Below are 27011 nucleotides of genomic sequence, written 5' to 3'. Positions count from 1 at the left end.
GCTTTTGTCATGGTAATCTGGACGCCTGTGGTTACGGCAACCAGAAGCAGAAATGTAAGCGGAAAAATCTGAGAGCAAAAATTATTAGAAAGAAACCCCAAACTGCATTTAAAAACGAGGCATTAATGTATAAATCTGCATCAAATGTTGGTTCATTTTCGGGATTCTGTATTTCTTCTCTTCTCCAATCACATCTAAAGCTCAACTCAGAATTCTGCTGGTTTCTTCTAACCAGAGTGCAAGAAATTGTGGCAGCTCAGATTGTAGCTGCACAGGCGGCCTCGTACCAGTCCGTGCCGCTGATCCATGGCACCCATGAGAACTATGCGAAGGCTGTGGCTTGCTCTGCTGAGGGTTGTAGTTTATGGTCATGTGATCATCACACAATTACCATATAGCGGTTTATTGTCCAGCCCCAACAATATGGAAGCAAAGACAAAACATCACTCTCAGGGCTTCAAGGACTACGCATCCCATCATCCCCACTCTGTACTACTCCGGTGGCTGCAGCCAGCAGCAATCCAGCTGAAGTAGAACTACAACTACTCCCAGCATTCACTGACAGTCAGCAGCTTTATAGAAGGGATTCTGCCATCTAGTTGTAAGGAAACCGCCATCTTATCTCGGTCATCAAGTTTTGCATTTTTTTCCGTTCCAGATAACAGAGGTTAGAACTGCACCAACCGCTGCACGGCCGAGAGCACTCCGGAGCAGCACTTCATGAACGCAGCTCTCAGCTATGACTCACCCACTGTGTCACCTCACATGATGGAGCAATCTAATTGGAAGTGGCATAGCAGCAAATCTATGGAGGGGAACGAGCGAGCAACTTAAAGAGAAGAGACGGTCCACTCCGATTATTAGTTACATAATCTCCAGAGCGCAGTCACCGCGTAAACACATCACTATACAGTTACTGTATATGCCGTATTATACTCCAGAGCTGCACTCACTATTCTGCTGGTGCAGTCACTGTGTACATACATTGATTATCCTGTACTGATCCTGAGTTACATCCTGTATTATACTCCAGAGCTGCACTCACTATTCTGCTGGTGCAGTCACTGTGTACATACATTACTTATCCTGTACTGATCCTGAGTTACATCCTGTATTATACTCCAGAGCTGCACTCACTATTCTGCTGGTGCAGTCACTGTGTACATACATTACTTATCCTGTACTGATCCTGAGTTACATCCTGTATTGTACTCCAGAGCTGCACTCACTATTCTGCTGGTGCAGTCACTGTGTACATACATTACTTATCCTGTACTGATCCTGAGTTACAGCCTGTATTATACTCCAGAGCTGCACTCACTATTCTGCTGGTGCAGTCACTGTGTACATACATTACTTATCCTGTACTGATCCTGCGTTACATCCTGTATTATACTCCAGAGCTGCACTCACTATTCTGCTGGTGCAGTCACTGTGTACATACATTACTTATACTGTACTGATCCTGAGTTACATCCTGTATTATACTCCAGAGCTGCACTCACTATTCTGCTGGTGCAGTCACTGTGTACATACATTACTTATCCTGTACTGATCCTGAGTTACATCCTGTATTATACTCCAGAGCTGCACTCACTATTCTGCTGGTGCAGTCACTGTGTACATACATTACTTATCCTGTACTGATCCTCAGTTCCATCCTGTATTATACTCCAGAGCTGCACTCACTATTCTGCTGGTGCAGTCACTGTGTACATACATTACTTATACTGTACTGATCCTGAGTTACATCCTGTATTATACTCCAGAGCTGCACTCACTATTCTGCTGGTGCAGTCACTGTGTACATACATTACTTATCCTGTACTGATCCTGAGTTACATCCTGTATTATACTCCAGAGCTGCACTCACTATTCTGCTGGTGCAGTCACTGTGCACATACATTACTTATCCTGTACTGATCCTGAGTTACATCCTGTATTATACCCCAGAGCTGCACTCACTATTCTGCTGGTGCAGTCACTGTGTACATACATTACTTATCCTGTACTGATCCTCAGTTACATCCTGTATTATACTCCAGAGCTGCACTCACTATTCTGCTGGTGCAGTCACTGTGTACATACATTACTTATCCTGTACTGATCCTGAGTTACATCCTGTATTATACTCCAGAGCTGCACTCACTATTCTGCTGGTGCAGTCACTGTGTACATACAATACCTATCCTATACTGATCCTGAGTTACATCCTGTATTATACTCCGGAGCTGCACTCACTATTCTGCTGGCTGGTATTGGAAACCATCAGCAATCCTGTGCACAGACATCCCCTTACAGCCTAGCTCAGTTCCTGTAATGCTGGGGGCAGTTATGTCAGACGACTATACAGAATTGGTGTAACGATGAGACTTCCCATTCATCAGAGTAAGATTTAGGTCCTTTCTCGGGCCGCCCACCCCCCCCCCCCCCCCCCCATCACATATGTGGACCCCCTTCCTGCACACATTACTCCGCTGCAGCGCTCACTGCTTTTCTGCTCCGACGAGACTTTCCGATCTGTGATTCTGACTCATTTACCGTTCACTTCCTTTAGTTATTTCTGGGTCAGCGAAGACTACTTTACGATGCAGGAAATCTGAGCCGTCACCGCCATACGCCGGCAGAGCTCTCACTAACACCAAGGCCTGTGGCCGTCTGGGCCCCCTTATGTTTACCAGGGGAACCCCAGCCACTGATTGGCTGAGCGGCGGTGGATCGGTAAGGTGAGGTGAGCACCAACTTGACATGTCGACGGCCGGACTACCCCATTGCGGACAATGGTTGTAAATCAACTGTGCCAAGTAACCGGCGTGACTGTGGGCAAGTCCTGAGGGCATTACCCTGGTTTTCACCCTTAACCCCTATAAAAAGGGATCTGGTCTTCACTGCAGGGGAACCACCAGGCCGCTACCACAAGGGGAACTACCAGGGCAACCACCAGGCCACTACCACCAGGGGAACTACCAGGGCAACCACCAGGCCACTACCACCAGGGGAACTACCAAGGCAACCACCAGGCGAACTACCAGGGCAACCACCAGGCCGCTACCACCAGGGGAACTACCAGGGCAACCACCAGGCCGCTACCACCAGGGGAACTACCAGGGCAACCACCAGGCCGCTACCACCAGGGCAACCACCAGGCCGCTACCACCAGGGCAACCACCAGGCAGCTACCACCAGGGCAACCACCAGGCCGCTACCACCAGGGCAACCACCAGGCCGCTACCTCCTGGAATAGTCCTGGTATGGTTGGCAGCTGACACACAGGATTCAGAGACATGGGTGTGGGACACTGAGGGAACAGGCAAAGCACACAGACAGAACCAGGCAGAGGACAGGCTGGCAGAGTAAATGTGAAACCAAGGAACAGGCTCAGGGTCACAGACACAGTTCCATTCAGACGACAGACAGACAGACTGGGTAGAAAGACAGACAAAAGGCTTAGAGCTCGAACAGCCACCAGCAGACAGAGGGACAGGCAGATCTATAGAGACTTCAGACGATCTGCAGAACCAGATACAGCAGACAAAACTGAATCTGTTGTACAGGCAGGGACAGGACGCACAACCCAGAAAATGAACATCTGTCAAACAGCTGCACACATGGAGCCAGGGAAGGTTAACCCTAGCAGTACTGACCCACGGAAAGATACAAACACAATAGCCCTAATTCACAAGAAGCCAGTGCACGGAAACAGGACTGCAATGAGCAGTGTGCAATGCTTCATTTCCCCTGTGGGGGCGCTGCAGGGAGATTCAGATCTTGGTGCAGGATTTCTGCTGACCAACCTTTTAAACAAAAAGGGAATGTGCAAAGTGGACAACCCCTTTAAGGAACTGCAATCTCCTAATAGAAATCTTTTATCATGTTCCAAGGATTCGGATGTTAGAGCAAGGAGAAAATCGGGTCATCTGATGCCCGTCAGTCCGCAGCCTGCAATCAGTCTATGGTAACCCTAACGATCAGAAAACATGGTGAGGAGAAGAGACTGACGTCTCTGCGGCTTTGCTCCACTCTCATCTGGTCACCAGTTTTTCAGTAACTGCTATTCATGCAGTTGCCCCGCACACAGCCGTCAGATCACCGTCAGGACGTGCAATTTCCTGTCCATTCTGTAGCAACTGAGGCTTTTATGGCAGAACGGTTCCACATAATCACCAGCGATTTACACAAGAGCCAACCGACGGCGCGCAGATAACGCAATATGGCGCCTGTAACGACTAGCGTGTTGTCTCTGCACCCAGTACATGATGGGGCTGAGAACCCGCCCTGACCGACCGCTGCTCACTAAGCTGAGGGTTTTGTGCAATGTATCAGTGCAGACAATCCTCTGACAGCCAAACAGGATTTTCACATTTTCAATCTCTAACTACAAGTATGTTTTGGAGGTGTCTTGGAGGGGGCTGTCTACCAGCCTCCTGCCCCAGGATTATGGCCCATACTAACTTTGAAGGAGAAGACAGACCGGCCGCACAGCTTAAATCTGTGGAACTGTTGTGGGCAGGAAAGCCATGCTTGCGGCCGGCCAAATGTGACTTCCATGGAATTCGGAAACCCCTGCTCGGATCTGGGTGATTTTTGGATATGTTGTTCACCCAGATCCGAGCTATCCATGGATGTATACATTATGGGGATATGTGGGGTTTTGAGGTGTTTTCTGTGTGTTGGGAAAAATGTGTGTTTTCTGCCTGTGAGTGATTAAGTTAGCCCATTACGTTTGGTAATTGTATTTTGTGGATTGCGTCTCTGACAATGCCAGTGTGTTAGTTAATTGCGTCTCAGACAATGCTCATTGTATTTTGTTGATTGCGTTACAGAAGAGGGAAGGGGGTTTTGTGTACAATTGCTGGGAAGGTTTCAATACTGTAAATACATGTGATTGGCTAAAATATAAACTGTCACAGTCTTCTACAAGGGCCCCAGGGTGAGTGTCCCTTGCTAGGAGACCTGCATAAAAGGCTGAAAAATAACCCATTAAAGAGCTCTGCTTAACCTCTAAATGAAGTGTCGTCTCGTTCTTGGGGGAATTGGATTGTGTGCTGATTGCCAGGAGTGTAAGCAGATTGTATGCTTTTCCTGTTCCGCGGTTTCCAGGATTCGTGTAGTTTGCAGTTCGGCAGACTGGTGCTTGCAGTAGCTGCCTGTGCATGGAAAGGAGAATATCGTCTGAACGGAGCTGGGTGCTGAACGGTCCGTTACATTTACATTCACTGACAGCAAGCAGAAATCCCCCATTAGTGTGCCCCAGAATGAATAATGCCCCCATTAGTGTGCCCCAGAATGAATAATGCCCCCATTAATGCCCCCCAGTGAGAATAATGCCCCCATTAGTGACCCCCAGTGAGAATAATGCCCCCATTAGTGACCCCCAGTGAGAATAATGCCCCCATTAGTGACCCCCAGTGAGAATAATGCCCCCATTAGTGTGCCCCAGAATGAATAATGCCCCCATTAGTGTGCCCCAGAATGAATAATGCCCCCATTAATGCCACCCAGTGAGAATAATGCCCCCATTAATGCCCCCCAGTGAGAATAATGCCCCCATTAGTGACCCCCAGTGAGAATAATGCCCCCATTAGTGACCCCCAGTGAGAATAATACCCCCATTAGTGTGCCCCAGAATGAATAATGCCCCCATTAGTGACCCCCAGTGAGAATAATGCCCCCATTAGTGACCCCCAGTGAGAATAATGCCCCCATTAGTGACCCCCAGTGAGAATAATGCCCCCATTAGTGTGCCCCAGAATGAATAATGCCCCCATTAGTGACCCCCAGTGAGAATAATGCCCCCATTAGTGTGCCCCAGTGAGAATAATGCCCCCATTAGTGTGCCCCAGAATGAATAATGCCCCCATTAGTGACCCCCAGTGAGAATAATGCCCCCATTAGTGTGCCCCAGTGAGAATAATGCCCCCATTAGTGTGCCCCAGAATGAATAATGCCCCCATTAGTGACCCCCAGTGAGAATAATGCCCCCATTAGTGTGCCCCAGAATGAATAATGCCCCCATTAGTGACCCCCAGTGAGAATAATGCCCCCATTAGTGTGCCCCAGTGAGAATAATGCCCCCATTAGTGTGCCCCAGAATGAATAATGCCCCCATTAGTGACCCCCAGTGAGAATAATGCCCCCATTAGTGTGCCCCAGAATGAATAATGCCCCCATTAGTGTGCCCCAGAATGAATAATGCCCCCATTAGTGACCCCCAGTGAGAATAATGCCCCCATTAGTGACCCCCAGTGAGAATAATGCCCCCATTAGTGACCCCCAGTGAGAATAATGCCCCCATTAGTGACCCCCAGTGAGAATAATGCCCCCATTAGTGTGCCCCAGAATGAATAATGCCCCCATTAGTGACCCCCAGTGAGAATAATGCCCCCATTAGTGACCCCCAGTGAGAATAATGCCCCCATTAGTGTGCCCCAGAATGAATAATGCCCCCAGGCCCGCGGCTCGTTTCATTGTTATCTGGCAGTAAGAGTGGCTCAGTCTCGGCGCGGCCGCCATGCTGTGGGGCGAGGGTTTGCTGCTCTCCTTCTGCAGAGTCTTCCTGCTCCTGCCCACCCGCAGCCCCCAGCCGCTCACAGCTCACCGCCGCTCACCGCCAGCTGTCAGGACCGTGAGCGAGCAAGTCAGACCGGGTCTGAGAAAGGCTTGTACCCGGGCACAGGATTACAAACCTGGACTGTCCGGGTCAATCCCGTACAGGTGGCAACCCTAGTGGGGGTTCAGTGGTCAGTGGGGGCTCAGTGGTCAGTGGGGGCTCAGTGGTCAGTGGGGGCTCAGTGGTCAGTGGGGGCTCAGTGGTCAGTGGGGGCTCAGTGGTTAGCACTGGTGGCTTGCAGCGATGAGGTCCAAGGTTCGAATCCGACCAAGGACAACATCTGCATGGAGTTTGGATGTTCTCCCTGTGTGCGCGTTTCCGCCCACACTCCAGAGACAGACTGATGGGGGTCTTAAGCGGCCCCCAGACAGGGATTAATGATCAGTGCATGACCGGGGTGAGCGGCCCCCAGACCGGGATTAACAATGACCAGTGCAGGGAAGTCACATGACGTCAGACTCTGCTGATAAAGCATCAAAACTATAAAGAATCCTTACTGGTCCTCTGAATGCAAGTGGGTCCCCCCTGCGCAGCCTCCTCCCCCCCCCCTGCGCAGCCTCCTTCCTTCCCCCCCCCCTGCGCAGCCTCCTCCCTTCCCCCCCCGCGCAGCCTCCTCCCTTCCCCCCCCGCGCAGCCTCCTCCCTTCCCCCACCCGCGCAGCCTCCTCCCTTCCCCCCCCCGCGCAGCCTCCTCCCTTCCCCCCCCCGCGCAGCCTCCTCCCTTCCCCCCCCTGCGCAGCCTCCTCCCTCCCCCCCCCTGCGCAGCCTCCTCCCTCCCCCCCCCTGCGCAGTCTCCTCCCTTCCCCCCCTGCGCAGCCTCCTCCCTTCCGCCCCTGCGCAGCCTCCTCCCTTCCGCCCCTGCGCAGCCTCCTCCCTTCCGCCCCTGCGCAGTCTCCTCCCTTCCCCCCCTGCGCAGCCTCCTCCCTTCCGCCCCTGCGCAGCCTCCTCCCTTCCGCCCCTGCGCAGCCTCCTCCCTTCCGCCCCTGCGCAGCCTCCTCCCTTCCGCCCCTGCGCAGCCTCCTCCCTTCCGCCCCTGCGCAGCCTCCTCCCTTCCCCCCCCTGCGCAGCCTCCTCCCTTCCGCCCCTGCTCAGCCTCCTCCCTTCCGCCCCTGCTCAGCCTCCTCCCTTCCCTCCCCCTGCGCAGCCTCCTCCCTTCCCTCCCCCTGCGCAGCCTCCTCCCTTCCCCCCCTGCGCAGCCTCCTCCCTTCCCCCCCTGCGCAGCCTCCTTCCTTCCGCCCCTGCGCAGCCTCCTCCCTTCCCCCCCTGCGCAGCCTCCTTCCTTCCGCCCCTGCGCAGCCTCCTTCCTTCCGCCCCTGCGCAGCCTCCTTCCCTGATATGATAGCGGGAGTCTCTCATTTTTTGTTTTACTAAAACCCATTCACTTGGAAAGCTGAATAAGACGGCGAGAGGAGGAACAACATGGAGGCTACTACGCTCGTTATGTGCTCTGATACAATGTTACTGTTTGTTACTCTGTCTCTGTCTGTACAGTAAAGCTGGCGGCAGACATTGGGGCCTCCCTTTACACTCCTCTCCCTCCATTGTTTGGTCTTCCGCGCCCACGGACGGAGTTCAGGATAAAGCTCAGATTACATGTGACAGAGGAACAAGATCATCCTGAATATCCATCTCCAACAAAGGCTTGTTTAAAGGGGCAATATGGACAGTAACTTCCCGTACACCCTTGGGGGCCCCTCCCCCTATAAGATACAGGGCATGAGGCACAGCAAGGGCCCCACCAGAAGAGGAGCACATAAACTGAGAGGGAGGTTTTATAGAATGACAGCAAACAGAGATTTTGCAAAAGGAGGGCGACTGAAACAAAGTCTGCTGGAACACTGGGGGTAGTCCTACTGATCCCACGACTGCCTCTTCACATTGTGTCTTTAGTGTCCATGTCCTTCTGTCAAATGGACCCATAGGCCCCGTTACACCGAGGGATGGTCCAGCAGGAGCGTCACTTCTTAGCCACAGACCGCTCAGTCTGGACACCCGGCATAGGACAGCGCATACAGAAAAGCAACACAAGGCCCAATATGAAGAGAGCCTTAGATACCGGCCAAAGTGCGGGATTCTCTAGATTTCGTGCGACTGCAAGTGATAGGAGTGGACAATGCTGAGGAGACGTCAGCTCACCTTATCCAGGATAAATTTATTCAGGTATGGCATGTATCCCTGGTTAGACACAGGACCTTCATCATCGTCTCTGAAATGTTCCTCCAGAGCCACGGGATCATGTGGAACGTGCAGCAAAGTGCAGAGGTTGTGAGAGAGGACCTGAGGAAGACACAGGGGAGAGCTCAGAGGCTGAAGAAACATCCACAATACAGACACCATTAATCATACATTCACATCTACGTATCCAGAGTCACATCCTGTATTATACTCCAGAGCTGCACTCACTATTCTGCTGGTGCAGTCACTGTGTACATACATTACTTATCCTGTACTGATCCTGAGTTACATCCTGTATTATACTCCAGAGCTGCACTCACTATTCTGCTGGTGCAGTCACTGTGTACATACATTACTTATCCTGTACTGATCCTGAGTTACATCCTGTATTATACTCCAGAGCTGCACTCACTATTCTGCTGGTGCAGTCACTGTGTACATACATTACTTATCCTGTACTGATCCTGAGTTACATCCTGTATTATACTCCAGAGCTGCACTCACTATTCTGCTGGTGCAGTCACTGTGTACATACATTACTTATCCTGTACTGATCCTGAGTTACATCCTGTATTATACTCCAGAGCTGCACTCACTATTCTGCTGGTGCAGTCACTGTGTACATACATTACTTATCCTGTACTGATCCTGAGTTACATCCTGTATTATACTCCAGAGCTGCACTCCCTATTCTGCTGGTGCAGTCACTGTGTACATACATTACTTATCCTGTACTGATCCTGAGTTACATCCTGTATTGTACTCCAGAGCTGCACTCACTATTCTGCTGGTGCAGTCACTGTGTACATACATTACTTATCCTGTACTGATCCTGAGTTACATCCTGTATTGTACTCCAGAGCTGCACTCACTATTCTGCTGGTGCAGTCACTGTGTACATACATTACTTATCCTGTACTGATCCTGAGTTACATTCTGTATTATACTCCAGAGCTGCACTCACTATTCTGCTGGTGCAGTCACTGTGTACATACATTACTTATCCTGTACTGATCCTGAGTTACATCCTGTATTATACTCCAGAGCTGCACTCACTATTCTGCTGGTGCAATCACTGTGTACATACATTACTTATCCTGTACTGATCCTGAGTTACATCCTGTATTGTACTCCAGAGCTGCACTCACTATTCTGCTGGTGCAATCACTGTGTACATACATTACTTATCCTGTACTGATCCTGAGTTACATCCTGTATTGTACTCCAGAGCTGCACTCACTATTCTGCTGGTGCAGTCACTGTGTACATACATGACTTATCCTGTACTGATCCTGAGTTACATCCTGTATTATACTCCAGAGCTGCACTCACTATTCTGCTGGTGCAGTCACTGTGTACATACATTACTTATCCTGTACTGATCCTGAGTTACATCCTGTATTATCCTCCAGAGCTGCACTCACTATTCTGCTGGTGCAGTCACTGTGTACATACATTACTGGAGAGCTTCAGCTGCTCATTGGCCTGATCTGCATGTTGGTGTCAGGGTCGACCACTTGACATTGTGCTCAAGCACCACGGAGTCAGTTTAGCCGGTGCGATCACTGCCACGAACGATCCCATGGGTGGCCGATCATTACCTCAGACGTCTGGCCGGCTGTAGAAGGCTTCGGCTGCATCCGGTATCATTACATTGATTACATATATTATTCTACACTTGTGTCACTGGGGTTTCGTTCAGACATTAACGTTGTGTAATCAGGATTGTGCGGATTCCGCTGATTTTTCGCCTGTTCCTGTTCTCACTATGACTTGGGTTTCACACAGTTTCTCCTGTTGTACAATTATAAAGTCCTAACGAAAATCAATGCGGCTTGAAGTTTTATATTTCACACAAGAAGGTGAAAACACAGCAACAAAAATGGATACAAAGACTGGAGCCACATGGTGACTGACAGGGCAGACGAAACGGACCTGCGAGACGCCTCTCAACGTATGTGGGCGGTGATGGCCGCACCAGGGAGCAAAGTACAAGAGAGAGGAAGGTGGAGGATGATAAAACCTGGAATAACATAGTCAGTGCTCCTCCTTATATAGAGCCGACATATACCGTAGTGTCACTGCTCACTGTCACCTCTCAGCGTGAATCTTCGTGTTTGGAAGAAACACAGAAGAAATGTACAAACTGCATGGAGAGGCTAATCCTGAAGCCCAGGACCCCAGTGCTACCCACGGAGCCATCCTGCTGCCCCATAACACCCCCCACATGGAATAAAGGTTTACTGTTTCCCATTATATTACATGTAAATACAACATAGAAGAAGCCGAGAACAAAGCAACATGGAAACTATATAATCAAGAGATGCCCCAATAATGCAAGGTGTACAGTCCCCCCCAGAGGTAAGATAACTGCGGCCATCATTCATCCCACTGCAGTCATCCTCTCCCCTGAAATGGCTGATAACAGGGGGCAATAGACTGTATTCTCCTGTCCTACAGTCATCCTCTCCCCTGAAATGGCTGATAACAGGGGGCAATAGATTGTATTCTCCTGTCCTACAGTCATCCTCTCCCCTGAAATGGCTGATAACAGGAGCAATAAACTGTATTCTCCTGTCCTACAGTCATCTTCTCCCTGAAATGTCTGATAACAGGGGGCAATAGACTGTATCCTCCTGTCCTACAGTCATCCTGTCTTCTGAAATGGCTGATAACAGGAGCAATAGACTGTATTCTCCTGTCCTACAGTCATCCTCTCCCCTGAAATGGCTGATAACAGGGGGCAATAGACTGTATCCTCCTGTCCTACAGTCATCCTGTCCCCTGAAATGGCTGATAACAGGAGCAATAGACTGTATTCTCCTGTCCTACAGTCATCCTCTCCTCTGAAATGGCTGATAACAGGGGGCAATAGACTGTATTCTCCTGTCCTACAGTCATCCTCTCCCCTGAAATGGCTGATAACAGGGGGCAATAGACTGTATTCTCCTGTCCTACAGTCATCCTCTCCTCTGAAATGGCTGATAACAGGAGGCAATAGACTGTATTCTCCTGTCCTACAGTCATCCTCTCCCCTGAAATGGCTGATAACAGGGAGCAATAGACTGTATTCTCCTGTCCTACAGTCATCCTCTCCCCTGAAATGGCTGATACCAGGGGGCAATAGACTGTATTCTCCTGTCCTACAGTCATCCTCTCCTCTGAAATGGCTGATAACAGGGGGCAATAGACTGTATTCTCCTGTCCTACAGTCATCCTCTCCTCTGAAATGGCTGATAACAGGGGGCAATAGACTGTATTCTCCTGTCCTACAGTCATCCTCTCCCCTGAAATGGCTGATAACAGGGAGCAATAGACTGTATTCTCCTGTCCTACAGTCATCCTCTCCTCTGAAATGGCTGATAACAGGGAGCAATAGACTGTATTCTCCTGTCCTACAGTCATCCTCTCCCCTGAAATGGCTGATAACAGGGGGCAATACACTGTATTCTCCTGTCCTACAGTCATCCTCTCCCCTGAAATGGCTGATAACAGGGGCAATAGACTGTATTCTCCTGTCCTACAGTCATCCTCTCCCCTGAAATGGCTGATAACAGGGGGCAATAGACTGTATTCTCCTGTCCTACAGTCATCCTCTCCCCTGAAATGGCTGATAACAGGGGGCAATAGACTGTATTCTCCTGTCCTACAGTCATCCTCTCCCCTGAAATGGCTGATAACAGGGAGCAATAAATTGTATTCTCCTGTCCTACAGTCGTCCTCTCCCCTGAAATGGCTGATGACAGGGGCAATAGACTGTATTCTCCTGTCCTACAGTCATCCTCCCCTGTAATGGCTGATAACAGGCGGCAATAGACTGTATTCTCCTGTCCTACAGTCATCCTCTCCTCTGAAATGGCTGATAACAGGGGGTAATAGACTGTATTCTCCTGTCCTACAGTCATCCTCCCCTGTAATGGCTGATAACAGGCGGCAATAGACTGTATTCTCCTGTCCTACAGTCATCCTCTCCCCTGAAATGTCTGATAACAGGGGGCAATAGACTGTATTCTCCTGTCCTACAGTCATCCTCTCCTCTGAAATGGCTGATAACAGGGGACAATAGATTGTATTCTCCTGTCCTACAGTCATCCTCTCCCCTGAAATGGCTGATAACAGGAGGCAATAGACTGTATTCTCCTGTCCTACAGTCATCCTCTCCTCTGAAATGGCTGATAACAGGGGACAATAGATTGTATTCTCCTGTCCTACAGTCATCCTCTCCCCTGAAATGGCTGATAACAGGGGACAATAGATTGTATTCTCCTGTCCTACAGTCATCCTCTCCCCTGAAATGGCTGATAACAGGGGGAAATAGACTGTATTCTCCTGTCCTACAGTCATCCTCTCCCCTGAAATGGCTGATAACAGGGGGCAATAGACTGTATTCTCCTGTCCTACAGTCATCCTCTCCCCTGAAATGGCTGATAACAGGGGGCAATAGATTGTATTCTCCTGTCCTACAGTCATCCTCTCCCCTGAAATGGCTGATAACAGGAGCAATAGACTGTATTCTCCTGTCCTACAGTCATCCTCTCCCCTGAAATGGCTGATAACAGGGGGCAATAGATTGTATTCTCCTGTCCCACAGTCATCCTCTCCCCTGAAATGGCTGACAACAGGCGGCAATAGACTATATTCTCCTGTCCTACAGTCATCCTCTCCCCTGAAATGGCTGATAACAGGGGGCAATAGACTGTATTCTCCTGTCCTACAGTCATCCTCTCCCCTGAAATGGCTGATAACAGGGGGCAATAGACTGTATTCTCCTGTCCTACAGTCATCCTCTCCCCTGAAATGGCTGATAACAGGGAGCAATAGACTGTATTCTCCTGTCCTACAGTCATCCTCTCCCCTGAAATGGCTGATAACAGGAGGCAATAGACTGTATTCTCCTGTCCTACAGTCATCCTCTCCCTGAAATGGCTGATAACAGGCGGCAATAGACTGTATTCTCCTGTCCTACAGTCATCCTCTCCCCTGAAATGGCTGATAACAGGGGGCAATAGACTGTATTCTCCTGTCCTACAGTCATCCTATCCCCTGAAATGGCTGATAACAGGGGCAATAGACTGTATTCTCCTGTCCTACAGTCATCCTCTCCCCTGAAATGGCTGATAACAGGGGCAATAGACTGTATTCTCCTGTCCTACAGTCATCCTCTCCCCTGAAATGGCTGATAACAGGGGGCAATAGACTGTATTCTCCTGTCCTACAGTCATCCTCTCCCCTGAAATGGCTGATAACAGGGGCAATAGACTGTATTCTCCTGTCCTACAGTCATCCTCTCCCCTGAAATGGCTGATAACAGGGGGCAATAGACTGTATTCTCCTGTCCTACAGTCATCCTCTCCCCTGAAATGGCTGATAACAGGGGGCAATAGACTGTATTCTCCTGTCCTACAGTCATCCTCTCCCCTGAAATGGCTGATAACAGGGGGCAATAGACTGTATTCTCCTGTCCTACAGTCATCCTCTCTCCTGAAATGGCTGATAACAGGGGGCAATAGACTGTATTCTACTGTCCTACAGTCATCCTCTCCCCTTAAATGGCTGATAACAGGAGGCAATAGACTGTATTCTCCTGTCCTACAGTCATCCTCTCCCCTGAAATGGCTGATAACAGGGAGCAATAGACTGTATTCTCCTGTCCTACAGTTATCCTCTCCCCGGTCTTAAATGGCTGATAACAGGGGGCAATAGACTGTATTCTCCTGTCCTACAGTCATCCTCTCCCCGGTCTTAAATGGCTGATAACAGGAGGCAATAGACTGTATTCTCCTGTCCTACAGTCATCCTCTCCCCGGTCTTAAATGGCTGATAACAGGGGGCAATAACTAGGAATACGTCACAGGCTAGGACCCCCTTATCATCCCACCGGGGAGATTCCCTGAGTTCGGGCTCAGATTGTTCTCATTATCAGTGGACATCTGATGGAAGGGACTAACAATCTCACTGCCCCTGAAGTGCGGATCTACAGGTGCCCCCCGCTCAACATCCAGACAATTCTGTTACAGAAAATCTCCTCCGTCCTCTGTGCTGTTAAATGTAAAGGGGTTCTCCGGTTTTATGTAAATTTTGGTGCATCTTAAACCACGCCCCTTCTGACTATGCCACACCCCTTGTTGTGGGGGGGGGGGGGCTGCAGCCAAGTCATCCGACCCGCAGTGACCAGTGGTGTCAGTAGGACTGACTTGCCCAGAATTTTTGTTTGAACCCCCCCTTTCCTTGCACCCTTCACTCCTGTGGCTACTCAAGATGGCGGTCTCAGACCAGCCGGCCGCTCGGCCCTTCCCTTCATGTCTGTCATATACGGTCAGGTCACTGTATATTAGGTATCTTATAAGGCCTTGTTCACACGCCCAAAGTAACAGACTCCAACACAGCTATGGGGGATGGGGCGGTGGGCTACAAGGCCTGGCAGGTGGTCAGGGGCTAAGGCCAGGCAGCTCCTGTCCATACATTCCACCATAACCTGCTCGGTCCTGATATGAGGCTACCATGGATCAGTGCTCTGTACAATCTGATTGGTCAGTGCTCTGTACAATCTGATTGGTCAGTGCTCTATACAATCTGATTGGTCAGCGCTCTATACAATCCGATTGGTCAGCGCTCTATACAATCCGATTGGTCAGCGCTCTATACAATCCGATTGGTCAGCGCTCTATACAATCCGATTGGTCAGCGCTCTATACAATCCGATTGGTCAGCGCTCTATACAATCCGATTGGTCAGCGCTCTATACAATCTGATTGGTCAGTGCTCTGTACCGTACACCTCTGATTGGTCAGTGCTCTGTACCGTACACCTCTGATTGGTCAGTGTTTGCGTCTTTATGTATAAACACTAATAAAGGGGAGCCCCAAACTCTACTGTACCCCCAGTCTGTGTTCAGTCCCCCGGCCGGTGAATTGCTTGATCCTCGACATCTTCTTTTACATTAGAGGAAGCTCTTCTAACGCTGTAATGGGTCTGATGTCAAGACGCGGATGTGTGAATACAGACGTGAAAATGAACGGGTACGTGTGCAGCACACGGAGGACACTGAGAGGACACGGACAGCACACTGAGAGGACACGGACAGCACACTGAGAGGACACGGACAGCACACTGAGAGGACACGGACAGCACACTGAGAGGACACGGACAGCACACTGAGAGGACACGGACAGCACACTGAGAGGACACGGACAGCACACTGAGAGGACACGGACAGCACACTGAGAGGACACGGACAGCACACTGAGAGGACACGGACAGCACACTGAGAGGACACGGACAGCACACTGAGAGGACACGGACAGCACACTGAGGACACGGACAGCACACTGAGGACACGGACAGCACACTGAGAGGACACGGACAGCACACTGAGAGGACACGGACAGCACACTGAGAGGACACGGACAGCACACTGTGAGGACACGGACAGCACACTGAGGACACGGACAGCACACTGAGGACACGGACAGCACACTGAGGACACGGACAGCACACTGAGGACACGGACAGCACACTGAGGACACGGACAGCACACTGAGGACACGGACAGCACACTGAGGACAGAACACCTCTGTGATCCAATACTGCTGAGGGGCCCCTGACAATCCAATCGTTCAGTCCTCCTCCTGGGAGGGCCCCTGCTTCCACTATAGCTGCCCTCCAATTTTACAGCAGAAAGATGCCACCATTGGCGCGGATGGGCACGGCTTGGCCGCACTATCAGGCCGTGCCCTATAACTCTTGATGCAAAGCACGTAGATCAGATGAGTGGCAGACAGAAGCCAAAATCCTGTTGCATTTAGCTTAGAAAATCTTAACCTTTGTGTTTTCAGAATTGCTGCTGCCATTCAGAGGCGGTAAAGCTGTACACAGCTGTGCTGCTCTCAGCTGAGGGTTTGTTGCAATTGAATCCAGTCTAGCCCAACGCTCTATAAGCTATATACCACAAACCTGTCTGCTAGATTGTTACAATGTATCAGTAGAGTCCTGGGTGTTTACTATTGTCTGCACTGGATACAATGTATCCACTTCTCAGCTGAGTACAGGTTTCCTGCCACTGAATGGATCCTAGAGCATCCTCATTCACTGACCACAAGCAGAGATCTTGAAAATGAAACACAAAGTCTATTAGAAAGTTTAAACAATGACTACATCACATCTGTATATTGGGGGGTCCTCACAACCGTCAATCTCCAGGACACACAGACAAGGCTGGACACCTGGAGATGTTAATCTTCACTTACAGTAACTGGGGGTCACAGGGCCGGGCGATGGCGACCATTCATTTTCTGAGGAGGAAATGGGTCCCACCTTGTCTGAGCCAAAGGACAAAGAATAATGGCGTGACGACAAAAAGTAAAAATATCACAGAGAAGGGGCAGATACCGAGGAGCGGGGGCCGGTGCAGACCACCAGGCAGGAGCCGCTCTACGGCGGTGGGGCGCCTTCCAGAGACACAAGTACCGCAGAGACAATAAGCACCTGTCCCCAGCAAGAGGGCGGGGAACTGAGGAAACAACCCTCAGCCTACTGCTTGAGCTCCCCCCTAAAATCCTCTGTGCTGCTGGGAGGACCCTGCTGCTTCCACTATGTAACTCTCAGCCTGTGACCTCCACAGGATCAGCACACTGCTTTCCTGAAATCATCTGTGCTGCTGGGAGGACCCTGCTCCTTCCACTATGTAACTCTCAGCCTGTCACCTCCACAGGATCAGCACACTGCTCTCCTGAAATCATCTGTGCTGCTGGGAGGACCCTGCTCCTTCCACTATGTAACTCTCAGCCTGTCACCTCCACAGGATCAGCACACTGCTCTCCTGAAATCATCTGTGCTGCTGGGAGGACCCTGCTCCTTCCACTATGTAACTCTCAGCCTGTCACCTCCACAAGATCAGCACACTGCTCTCCTGAAATCCTCTGTGCTGCTGGGAGGACCCTGCTGCTTCCACTATGTAACTCTCAGCCTGTCACCTCCACAAGATCAGCACACTCCTCTCCTGAAATCATCTGTGCTGCTGGGAGGACCCTGCTCCTTCCACTATGTAACTCTCAGCCTGTGACCTCCACAAGATCAGCGCACTGCTCTCCTGAAATCATCTGTGCTGCTGGGAGGACCCTGCTGCTTCCACTATGTAACTCTCAGCCTGTCACCTCCACAAGATCAGCGCACTGCTCTCCTGAAATCATCTGTGCTGCTGGGAGGACCCTGCTCCTTCCACTATGTAACTCTCAGCCTGTCACCTCCACAAGATCAGCGCACTGCTCTCCTGAAATCCTCTGTGCTGCTGGGAGGACCCTGCTCCTTCCACTATGTAACTCTCAGCCTGTCACCTCCACAGGATCAGCACACTGCTCTCCTGAAATCATCTGTGCTGCTGGGAGGACCCTGCTCCTTCCACTATGTAACTCTCAGCCTGTCACCTCCACAAGATCAGCACACTGCTCTCCTGAAATCATCTGTGCTGCTGGGAGGACCCTGCTCCTTCCACTATGTAACTCTCAGCCTGTCACCTCCACAAGATCAGCACACTCCTCTCCTAAAATCCTCTGTGCTGCTGGGACCCTGCCCCCACCCTGTCCTCTGTGGTTTATCACAGGACCAGTCACCAGTAATGATCCAGCGGCCCAGTCGGCCATGTCCTGCAGTGAACACGAGCTCCAGACCGTTCACTAGATCCGCAATGTCGCCATCATCGACCATTACAAATCGCACAACGTCCCAGAACTGAGCACAGTGAGGGCGGCGTCTCATCTCCCGACTGCACCGACATCTCTTACAGACGAGCAGCACGCGACGCAGTAACGAGTTGTTGGCGTTTCAAAGATGTGCAATTAGAGGAGACAATAAATCGCTAAACATGTTACCGTTTGCTCGTTCGCCCCTCAACTGACAGATTTCTGATCAGATGAGGGGATGTGGAGGCGGCAACTGATGAAAGATCTGATCAACGGGCACCAGAGATCGGCGCTCACGCACTGGACCGCCAATGGTTTGATCGTTGTTTTTTATTTCCCACTTTCTAGAGTCTGACAACCCCTTGGACTTTTTATTTCCCGCTTTCCCCAGTCTGACAACCCCTTGGACTTTTTATTTCCCGCCTTCCTCAGTCTGACAACCCCTTGGACTTTTTATTTCCCGCCTTCCCCAGTCTGACAACCCCTTGGACTTTTTATTTCCCGCCTTCCTCAGTCTGACAACCCCTTGGACTTTTTATTTCCCGCCTTCCCCAGTCTGACAACCCCTTGGACTCTGCTGACAGCACAGACTCTTGGCTTGCAGTGAACACTGCTGCAGTGTTGTCAGGGTGGCTCCGTTGTCGGTGATTGCGCCATGGCTGCTGTTATCTTTGTTTTATGCTCATGAAGTAATCGCTCTGCAAACAGTGAGAACTCGGCCTGGGACATGTGACACCGCGGCGGGGACATGTGACACCGCGGCAGGGACATGTGACACCGCGGCAGGGACATGTGACACCGCGGCAGGGACATGTGACACCGCGGCAGGGACATGTGACACCGCGGCAGGGACATGTGACACCGCGGCAGGGACATGTGACACCGCGGCAGGGACATGTGACACCGCGGCAGGGACAAGACAGCCACCCCAAGTGGAGCCTCGGGACAGACCTGCTGCACCTCCAATGTTCGGAAGAAATTGAGGCTGCCTACATAGTAATCCCATACCGAGGCCATGTAATACTGCCATACCGAGGCCATGTAATACTGCCATACAGTGGCCATGTAATACTGCCATACAGAGGCCATGTAATACTGCCATACAGAGGCCATGTAATACTGCCATACCGAGGCCATGTAATACTGCCATACCGAGGCCATGTAATACTGCCATACAGAGGCCATGTAATACTGCCATACAGAGGCCATGTAATACTGCCATACAGAGGCCATGTAATACTGCCATACAGAGGCCATGTAATACTGCCATACAGAGGCCATGTAATACTGCCATACAGAGGCCATGTAATACTGCCATACAGTGGCCATGTAATACTGCCATACCGAGGCCATGTAATACTGCCATACCGAGGCCATGTAATACTGCCATACCGAGGCCATGTAATACTGCCATACCGAGGCCATGTAATACTGCCATACCGAGGCCATGTAATACTGCCATACCGAGGCCATGTAATACTGCCATACCGAGGCCATGTAATACTGCCATACCGAGGCCATGTAATACTGCCATACCGAGGCCATGTAATACTGCCATACAGTGGCCATGTAATACTGCCATACAGTGCCCATGTAATACTGCCATACAGAGGCCATGTAATACTGCCATACCGAGGCCATGTAATACTGCCATACAGAGGGTACATAATATAGCCACACAAGGCCTGTATAATACAGTCATTCAGCGCCCAGATAATAGCACCATACAGCATCTAAGTATTCCGTATATTGCCTAATATTATTGTACATTGTCCATGTAATACTGCCATACAGAGGCCATGTAATGCTGCCATACAGAGGCCATGTAATGCTGCCATACAGAGGCCATGTAATGCTGCCATACAGAGGCCATGTAATGCTGCCATACAGAGGCCATGTAATGCTGCCATACAGAGGCCATGTAATACTGCCATACAGAGGCCATGTAATGCTGCCATACAGAGGCCATGTAATACTGCCATACCGAGGCCATGTAATACTGCCATACAGTGCTTCTTAGCACCCACATAATAGCACCATACAGCGTCTACAGTGCTGATATACTACTGCAATATGGTAGTTTCAAAATAGTGTTTGACAGGACTCAACTATCGGCATCCACATTACACCGCCATACAGTGCTTCTGTAATAGTACTTCCCAGTGGCCAAATACGATTGCCATGCAGCAGCGTAAGACCGCCACTGCCTCCGTACAGTAGAGCAGCTATTTGGAGGATCTTAAAAGAGACATAACCCTAAAAGTTAGTAATACCGCCATATAGTGGGTACACAGCACGGCCTCCTGGCCCATCTTGGGGCAATCATCAGAAGGGATGGGTGTAAGAGGACAAGGGGTCATGGTAACTGCACCGGAATGCTATGCTCTCCTCCTGCCTGTGTGAACGGCGCCCAGTACTGACGGAGGAGGATACATAATGCAGGCTTCCTCCTGAGCGCCCCAGGGAGTCACAATAATACCGCCCCATTGTCACTGACAGAAGGAGGATATCATCACAGAAGAGGCACCATTACACCCTGGGGCCCCGCAGGGGGCCTAGGAAACTAACCCTGCAATGCATTGTCCTCACCCCGAACCTCTCATCAAACAGGAGGAGAGCTTTTATAGAGGGAGGGGCCCGTAGTGGAGAGAGGGGCCCATAGCGGAAGGGCAGGTCCTATATTGGAGAGAGGGGCCCATAGCGGAAGGGCAGGTCCTATACTGGAGAGAGGGGCCCATAGCGGAGAGAGGGGCCCATAGCGGAAGGGCAGGTCCTATACTGGAGAGAGGGGCCCATAGCGGAAGGGCAGGTCCTATACTGGAGAGAGGGGCCCATAGCGGAGAGAGGGGCCCATAGCGGAAGGGCAGGTCCTATACTGGAGAGAGGGGCCGATAGCGGAAGGGCGGGTCCTCTACTTGAGAGAGGGGCCCATAGCGGAAGGGCACGTCCTATACTGGAGAGAGGGGCCCATAGCGGAAGGGCAGGTCCTATACTGGAGAGAGGGGCCCATAGCGGAGAGAGGGGCCCATAGCGGAGAGAGGGGCCCATAGCGGAAGGGCAGGTCCTATACTGGAGAGAGGGGCCCATAGCGGAGAGAGGGGCCCATAGCGGAAGGGCGGTTCCTATACTGGAGAGAGGGGCCCATAGCGGAAGGGCGGTTCCTATACTGGAGAGAGGGGCCCATAGCGGAAGGGCGGTTCCTATACTGGAGAGAGGGGCCCATAGCGGAAGGGCGGTTCCTATACTGGAGAGAGGGGCCCATAGCGGAAGGGCGGTTCCTATACTGGAGAGAGGGGCCCATAGCGGAAGGGCGGTTCCTATACTGGAGAGAGGGGCCCATAGCGGAAGGGCGGTTCCTATACTGGAGAGAGGGGCCCATAGCGGAGAGAGGGGCCCATAGCGGAAGGGCAGGTCCTATACTGGAGAGAGGGGCCCATAGCGGAGAGAGGGGCCCATAGCAGAAGGGCGGTTCCTATACTGGAGAGAGGGGCCCATAGCGGAAGGGCAGGTCCTATACTGGAGAGAGGGGCCCATAGCGGAAGGGCAGTTCCTATACTGGAGAGAGGGGCCCATAGCGGAAGGGCAGGTCCTATACTGGAGAGAGGGGCCCATAGCGGAAGGGCAGGTCCTATACTGGAGAGAGGGGCCCATAGCGGAAGGGCAGGTCCTATACTGGAGAGAGGGGCCCATAGCGGAGAGAGGGGCCCATAGCGGAAGGGCAGGTCCTATACTGGAGAGAGGGGCCCATAGCGGAGAGAGGGGCCCATAGCGGAAGGGCGGTTCCTATACTGGAGAGAGGGGCCCATAGCGGAAGGGCGGTTCCTATACTGGAGAGAGGGGCCCATAGCGGAAGGGCGGTTCCTATACTGGAGAGAGGGGCCCATAGCGGAAGGGCGGTTCCTATACTGGAGAGAGGGGCCCATAGCGGAAGGGCGGTTCCTATACTGGAGAGAGGGGCCCATAGCGGAAGGGCGGTTCCTATACTGGAGAGAGGGGCCCATAGCGGAAGGGCGGTTCCTATACTGGGGAGAGGGGCCCATAGCGGAGAGAGGGGCCCATAGCGGAGAGAGGGGCCCATAGCGGAGAGAGGGGCCCATAGCGGAGAGAGGGGCCCATAGCGGAGAGAGGGGCCCATAGCGGAGAGAGGGGCCCATAGCGGAGAGAGGGGCCCATAGCGGAGAGAGGGGCCCATAGCGGAGAGAGGGGCCCATAGCGGAGAGAGGGGCCCATAGCGGAGAGAGGGGCCCATAGCGGAGAGAGGGGCCCATAGCGGAGAGAGGGGCCCATAGCGGAGAGAGGGGCCCATAGCGGAGAGAGGGGCCCATAGCGGAGAGAGGGGCCCATAGCGGAAGGGCAGGTCCTATACTGGAGAGAGGGGCCCATAGCGGAGAGAGGGGCCCATAGCGGAAGGGCAGGTCCTATACTGGAGAGAGGGGCCGATAGCGGAGAGAGGGGACCATAGCGGAAGGGCGGGTCCTATACTGGAGAGAGGGGCCCATAGCGGAAGGGCAGGTCCTATACTGGAGAGAGGGGCCCATAGCGGAAGGGCAGGTCCTATACTGGAGAGAGGGGCCCATAGCGGAAGGGCAGGTCCTATACTGGAGAGAGGGGCCCATAGCAGAAGGGCAGGTCCTATACTGGAGAGAGGGGCCCATAGCGGAGAGAGGGGCCCATAGCGGAGAGAGGGGCCCATAGCGGAGAGAGGGGCCCATAGCGGAAGGGCAGGTCCTATACTGGAGAGAGGGGCCCATAGCGGAGAGAGGGGCCCATAGCAGAAGGGCAGGTCCTATACTGGAGAGAGGGGCCCATAGCGGAGAGAGGGGCCCATAGCAGAAGGGCAGGTCCTATACTGGAGAGAGGGGCCCATAGCGGAGAGAGGGGCCCATAGCGGAAGGGCAGGTCCTATACTGGAGAGAGGGGCCCATAGCGGAAGGGCAGGTCCTATACTGGAGAGAGGGGCCCATAGCAGAAGGACAGGTCCTATACTGGAGAGAGGGGCCCATAGCGGAAGGGCAGGTCCTATACTGGAGAGAGGGGCCCATAGCGGAGAGAGGGGCCCATAGCGGAAGGGCAGGTCCTATACTGGAGAGAGGGGCCCATAGCGGAGAGAGGGGCCCATAGCGGAAGGGCAGGTCCTATACTGGAGAGAGGGGCCCATAGCGGAGAGAGGGGCAGATAGCGGAAGGGCGGGTCCTCTACTGGAGAGAGGGGCCCATAGTGGAAGGGCAGGTCCTATACTGGAGAGAGGGGCCCATAGCGGAAGGGCAGGTCCTATACTGGAGAGAGGGGCCCATAGCGGAGAGAGGGGCCCATAGCGGAAGGGCAGGTCCTATACTGGAGAGAGGGGCCCATAGCGGAGAGAGGGGCAGATAGCGGAAGGGCGGGTCCTCTACTGGAGAGAGGGGCCGATAGTGGAAGGGCGGGTCCTCTACTGGAGGGCGGGTCCAGTGCAGGGAGGGGCGAGAGCTGCGGCCACTGTCAGTACATTGGGTTCAGGCTATCCTCACACCGCCGCGCCATTACCTCCCTGCAGTAGAGAACACCACCAGAGCCGTCCAGTTCACACCATGGCGGTCACCCAGCTTTGCCAGTCTCATGGAGGGTGAATCAGCCTGACATTCAGGACACTGGGAAAGCTGGGTGACTACCCCTGAGAAGCCGCGTCACCCAGCTTTCCCACCTACAGATAGCGATCAGCGAGCACACAGACGAGCGCGCCTCCTGCACTTTGAGGTTTCACCACTTCCTCTGCACATGGACCGAGATGCCTGGAAGATTCCTCGTCATCTTGCGACACCGCACCGCCATATACATCCTGTGACTGCATCCGGTGCAAGACTGCAGGGGGCGCGACCTGAAACCCCCCAGCTGCTGCACAATAACACCGCCCCCCAGTGGGGTCACAGTTCTGGGGCGCACACTACATCTGAATGTAACGAGACAGAAGGACAAGCCCCGGTGACACTACAACTCCCAGCATTCCCAGCAGAGGGCCTCCGCATCTGTCAGGATTGCAGCTTTTACTTCCTGGAGCGCAGGGATCAAAGATCATCCCATGGACTACAACTCCCAGCGCTCGCCAGGCATGCTGGGACCTCTAGTTCAACCACACAAGGCTGAGTGACAGCAGACCCGAGACGGGACCCCCGACACCTAGTCATATATTAGGGGGTCACCCGCTTGGAAGTTTCAAGGGTTAATCTGGAAATTAAGGGTTAACGCTGGGATACGGGAAACATGGCTTTGCGCCGCAGGCTGACCCCCAATACACGTGGACCCTGATGTCAGGGGTCATAGCAACCATCCTTAAAGTGACAGTACACCCCACGTCCCTGCAGGGGGCGCCGTACTATGTGGGTGCAGCTCCAACCATATGGAAGACCCCCTGCACCCCGTGTATAAGGAGAGAAAGGACAATGGGGGTTGTAGTCCAGCAGGGAAAGTTATGGGATTATATCAGCGAGTAGTAATCCTCTGACCTACATCTGATGGGGGTTGTGGCCCCCAGATTCTCTGAATACACTGGGCACAGCTGCAGAGGCGTCACAGTGTAACAGTCCTTACTCTGGATGGAGGGTAAAGTAACATTAATGTCATCTGCTGGGAGTTGTGGTTCTGCAACAGGCTGAAGGTGGATACTGGGTGTGCAGCAAAGGATGATGAGGGTTATGATGAGAAAGCACAATGATGCCGATTAGAGAGAATGATAGGAGTTGTAGTTGACAGGATCAGGATGTTGGGGGTTGTGGTAGAACAGCGCGCAGCCCATTAACCCCTCAGTGCCCTCCTTACCTTCAGCTGAGACTTGGAGACTTTGCCGCACTTGTCCACGTCCAGGGCGGTGAAGGCGAACCAGATGGGCCTCAGCAGGTCCTCCTTGGCGGCCATCGCGTCTCCTGAGGAGAGGAAAGTCTCTGCTTCAACTCTGCTGCCAGCGAGCGACTGCTGGGTCCTCTCCTCCCAGTCATGTGACCTCCCCGCAGCCAATCACAGCCGCTTCCTCACCACCGCCTGAGGCTGCAGCACTCGGATTGTGAGCTCTGGGGCCGAGAGCCTCGCTGCTGCCTCCGTACGTGATCCGTCAGCCTCAGCCCCTGCAGAACCTCATAACACACACCTGAGCCGCTGCAGAACCTCATAATACACACCTCAGCCGCTGCAGAACCTCATAATACACACCTGAGCCGCTGCAGAACCTCATAATACACACCTGAGCCGCTGCAGAACCTCATAATACACACCTCAGCCGCTGCAGAACCTCATAATACACACCTGAGCCGCTGCAGAACCTCATAATACACACCTGAGCCGCTGCAGAACCTCATAATACACACCTGAGCCACTGCAGAACCTCATAATACACCTCAGCCGCTGCGGAACCTCCTCATACACACCTGAGCCGCTGCGGAACCTCATAATACACACCTGAGCCGCTGCAGAACCTCCTAATACACACCTGAGCCGCTGCAGAACCTCATAATACACACCTGAGCCGCTGCAGAACCTCATAATACACACCTGAGCCACTGCAGAACCTCATAATACACCTCAGCCGCTGCGGAACCTCCTCATACACACCTGAGCCGCTGCGGAACCTCATAATACACACCTGAGCCGCTGCAGAACCTCCTAATACACACCTGAGCCGCTGCAGAACCTCATAATACACACCTGAGCCGCTGCAGAACCTCATAATACACACCTGAGCCGCTGCAGAACCTCATAATACACACCTGAGCCGCTGCAGAACCTCCTAATACACCTCAGCCGCTGCGGAACCTCCTCATACACACCTCAGCTGCTGCAGAACCTCATAATACACACCTCAGCCGCTGCAGAACCTCATAATACACACCTGAGCCGCTGCGGAACCTCCTCATACACACCTGAGCCGCTGCAGAACCTCATAATACACACCTCAGCCGCTGCGGAACCTCCTCATACACACCTCAGCTGCTGCAGAACCTCATAATACATACATCAGCTGCTGCAGAACCTCATAACACACACCTGAGCCGCTGCAGAACCTCATAATACACCTCAGCCGCTGCGGAACCTCCTCATACACACCTCAGCTGCTGCAGAACCTCATAATACACACCTGAGCCGCTGCAGAACCTCATAACACACACCTGAACCGCTGCAGAACCTCATAATACACCTCAGCCGCTGCAGAACCTCATAATACACAACTCAGCCGCTGCAGAACCTCATAACACACACCTGAGCCGCTGCAGAACCTCATAATACACACCTGAGCCGCTGCAGAACCTCCTAATACACCTCAGCCGCTGCGGAACCTCCTCATACACACCTCAGCTGCTGCAGAACCTCATAATACACACCTCAGCCGCTGCAGAACCTCATAATACACACCTGAGCCGCTGCGGAACCTCCTCATACACACCTGAGCCGCTGCAGAACCTCATAATACACACCTCAGCCGCTGCGGAACCTCCTCATACACACCTCAGCTGCTGCAGAACCTCATAATACATACATCAGCTGCTGCAGAACCTCATAACACACACCTGAGCCGCTGCAGAACCT

General features: G+C 52.4%; 1 protein-coding gene across 1 annotated transcript in view; it reads right to left on the bottom strand.

Annotated features, from left to right (window-relative positions):
• Positions 1 to 25412, bottom strand: part of SWAP70 (switching B cell complex subunit SWAP70) — a 51901-nt gene extending 26489 nt beyond the window's left edge. Inside the window, exons 1-2 of the mRNA XM_040409367.1 lie at positions 25254 to 25412; positions 8746 to 8886 (exon numbers count right to left, since the gene is read on the bottom strand). Coding sequence (XP_040265301.1) covers positions 8746 to 8886; positions 25254 to 25349 — 237 coding nt within the window. The 5' untranslated portion in view covers positions 25350 to 25412. The remainder of the gene's footprint in view (positions 1 to 8745; positions 8887 to 25253) is intronic.
• Between the last annotated feature and the right edge of the window lie 1599 nt (positions 25413 to 27011).

This window comes from Bufo bufo, chromosome 10, assembly GCF_905171765.1.
Source record: "Bufo bufo chromosome 10, aBufBuf1.1, whole genome shotgun sequence".
NCBI classification, from domain to species: Eukaryota; Metazoa; Chordata; class Amphibia; order Anura; family Bufonidae; genus Bufo; species Bufo bufo.
Note: the sequence above shows the minus strand (reverse complement) of the source record. Positions and strands in the feature narration are given on the sequence as shown.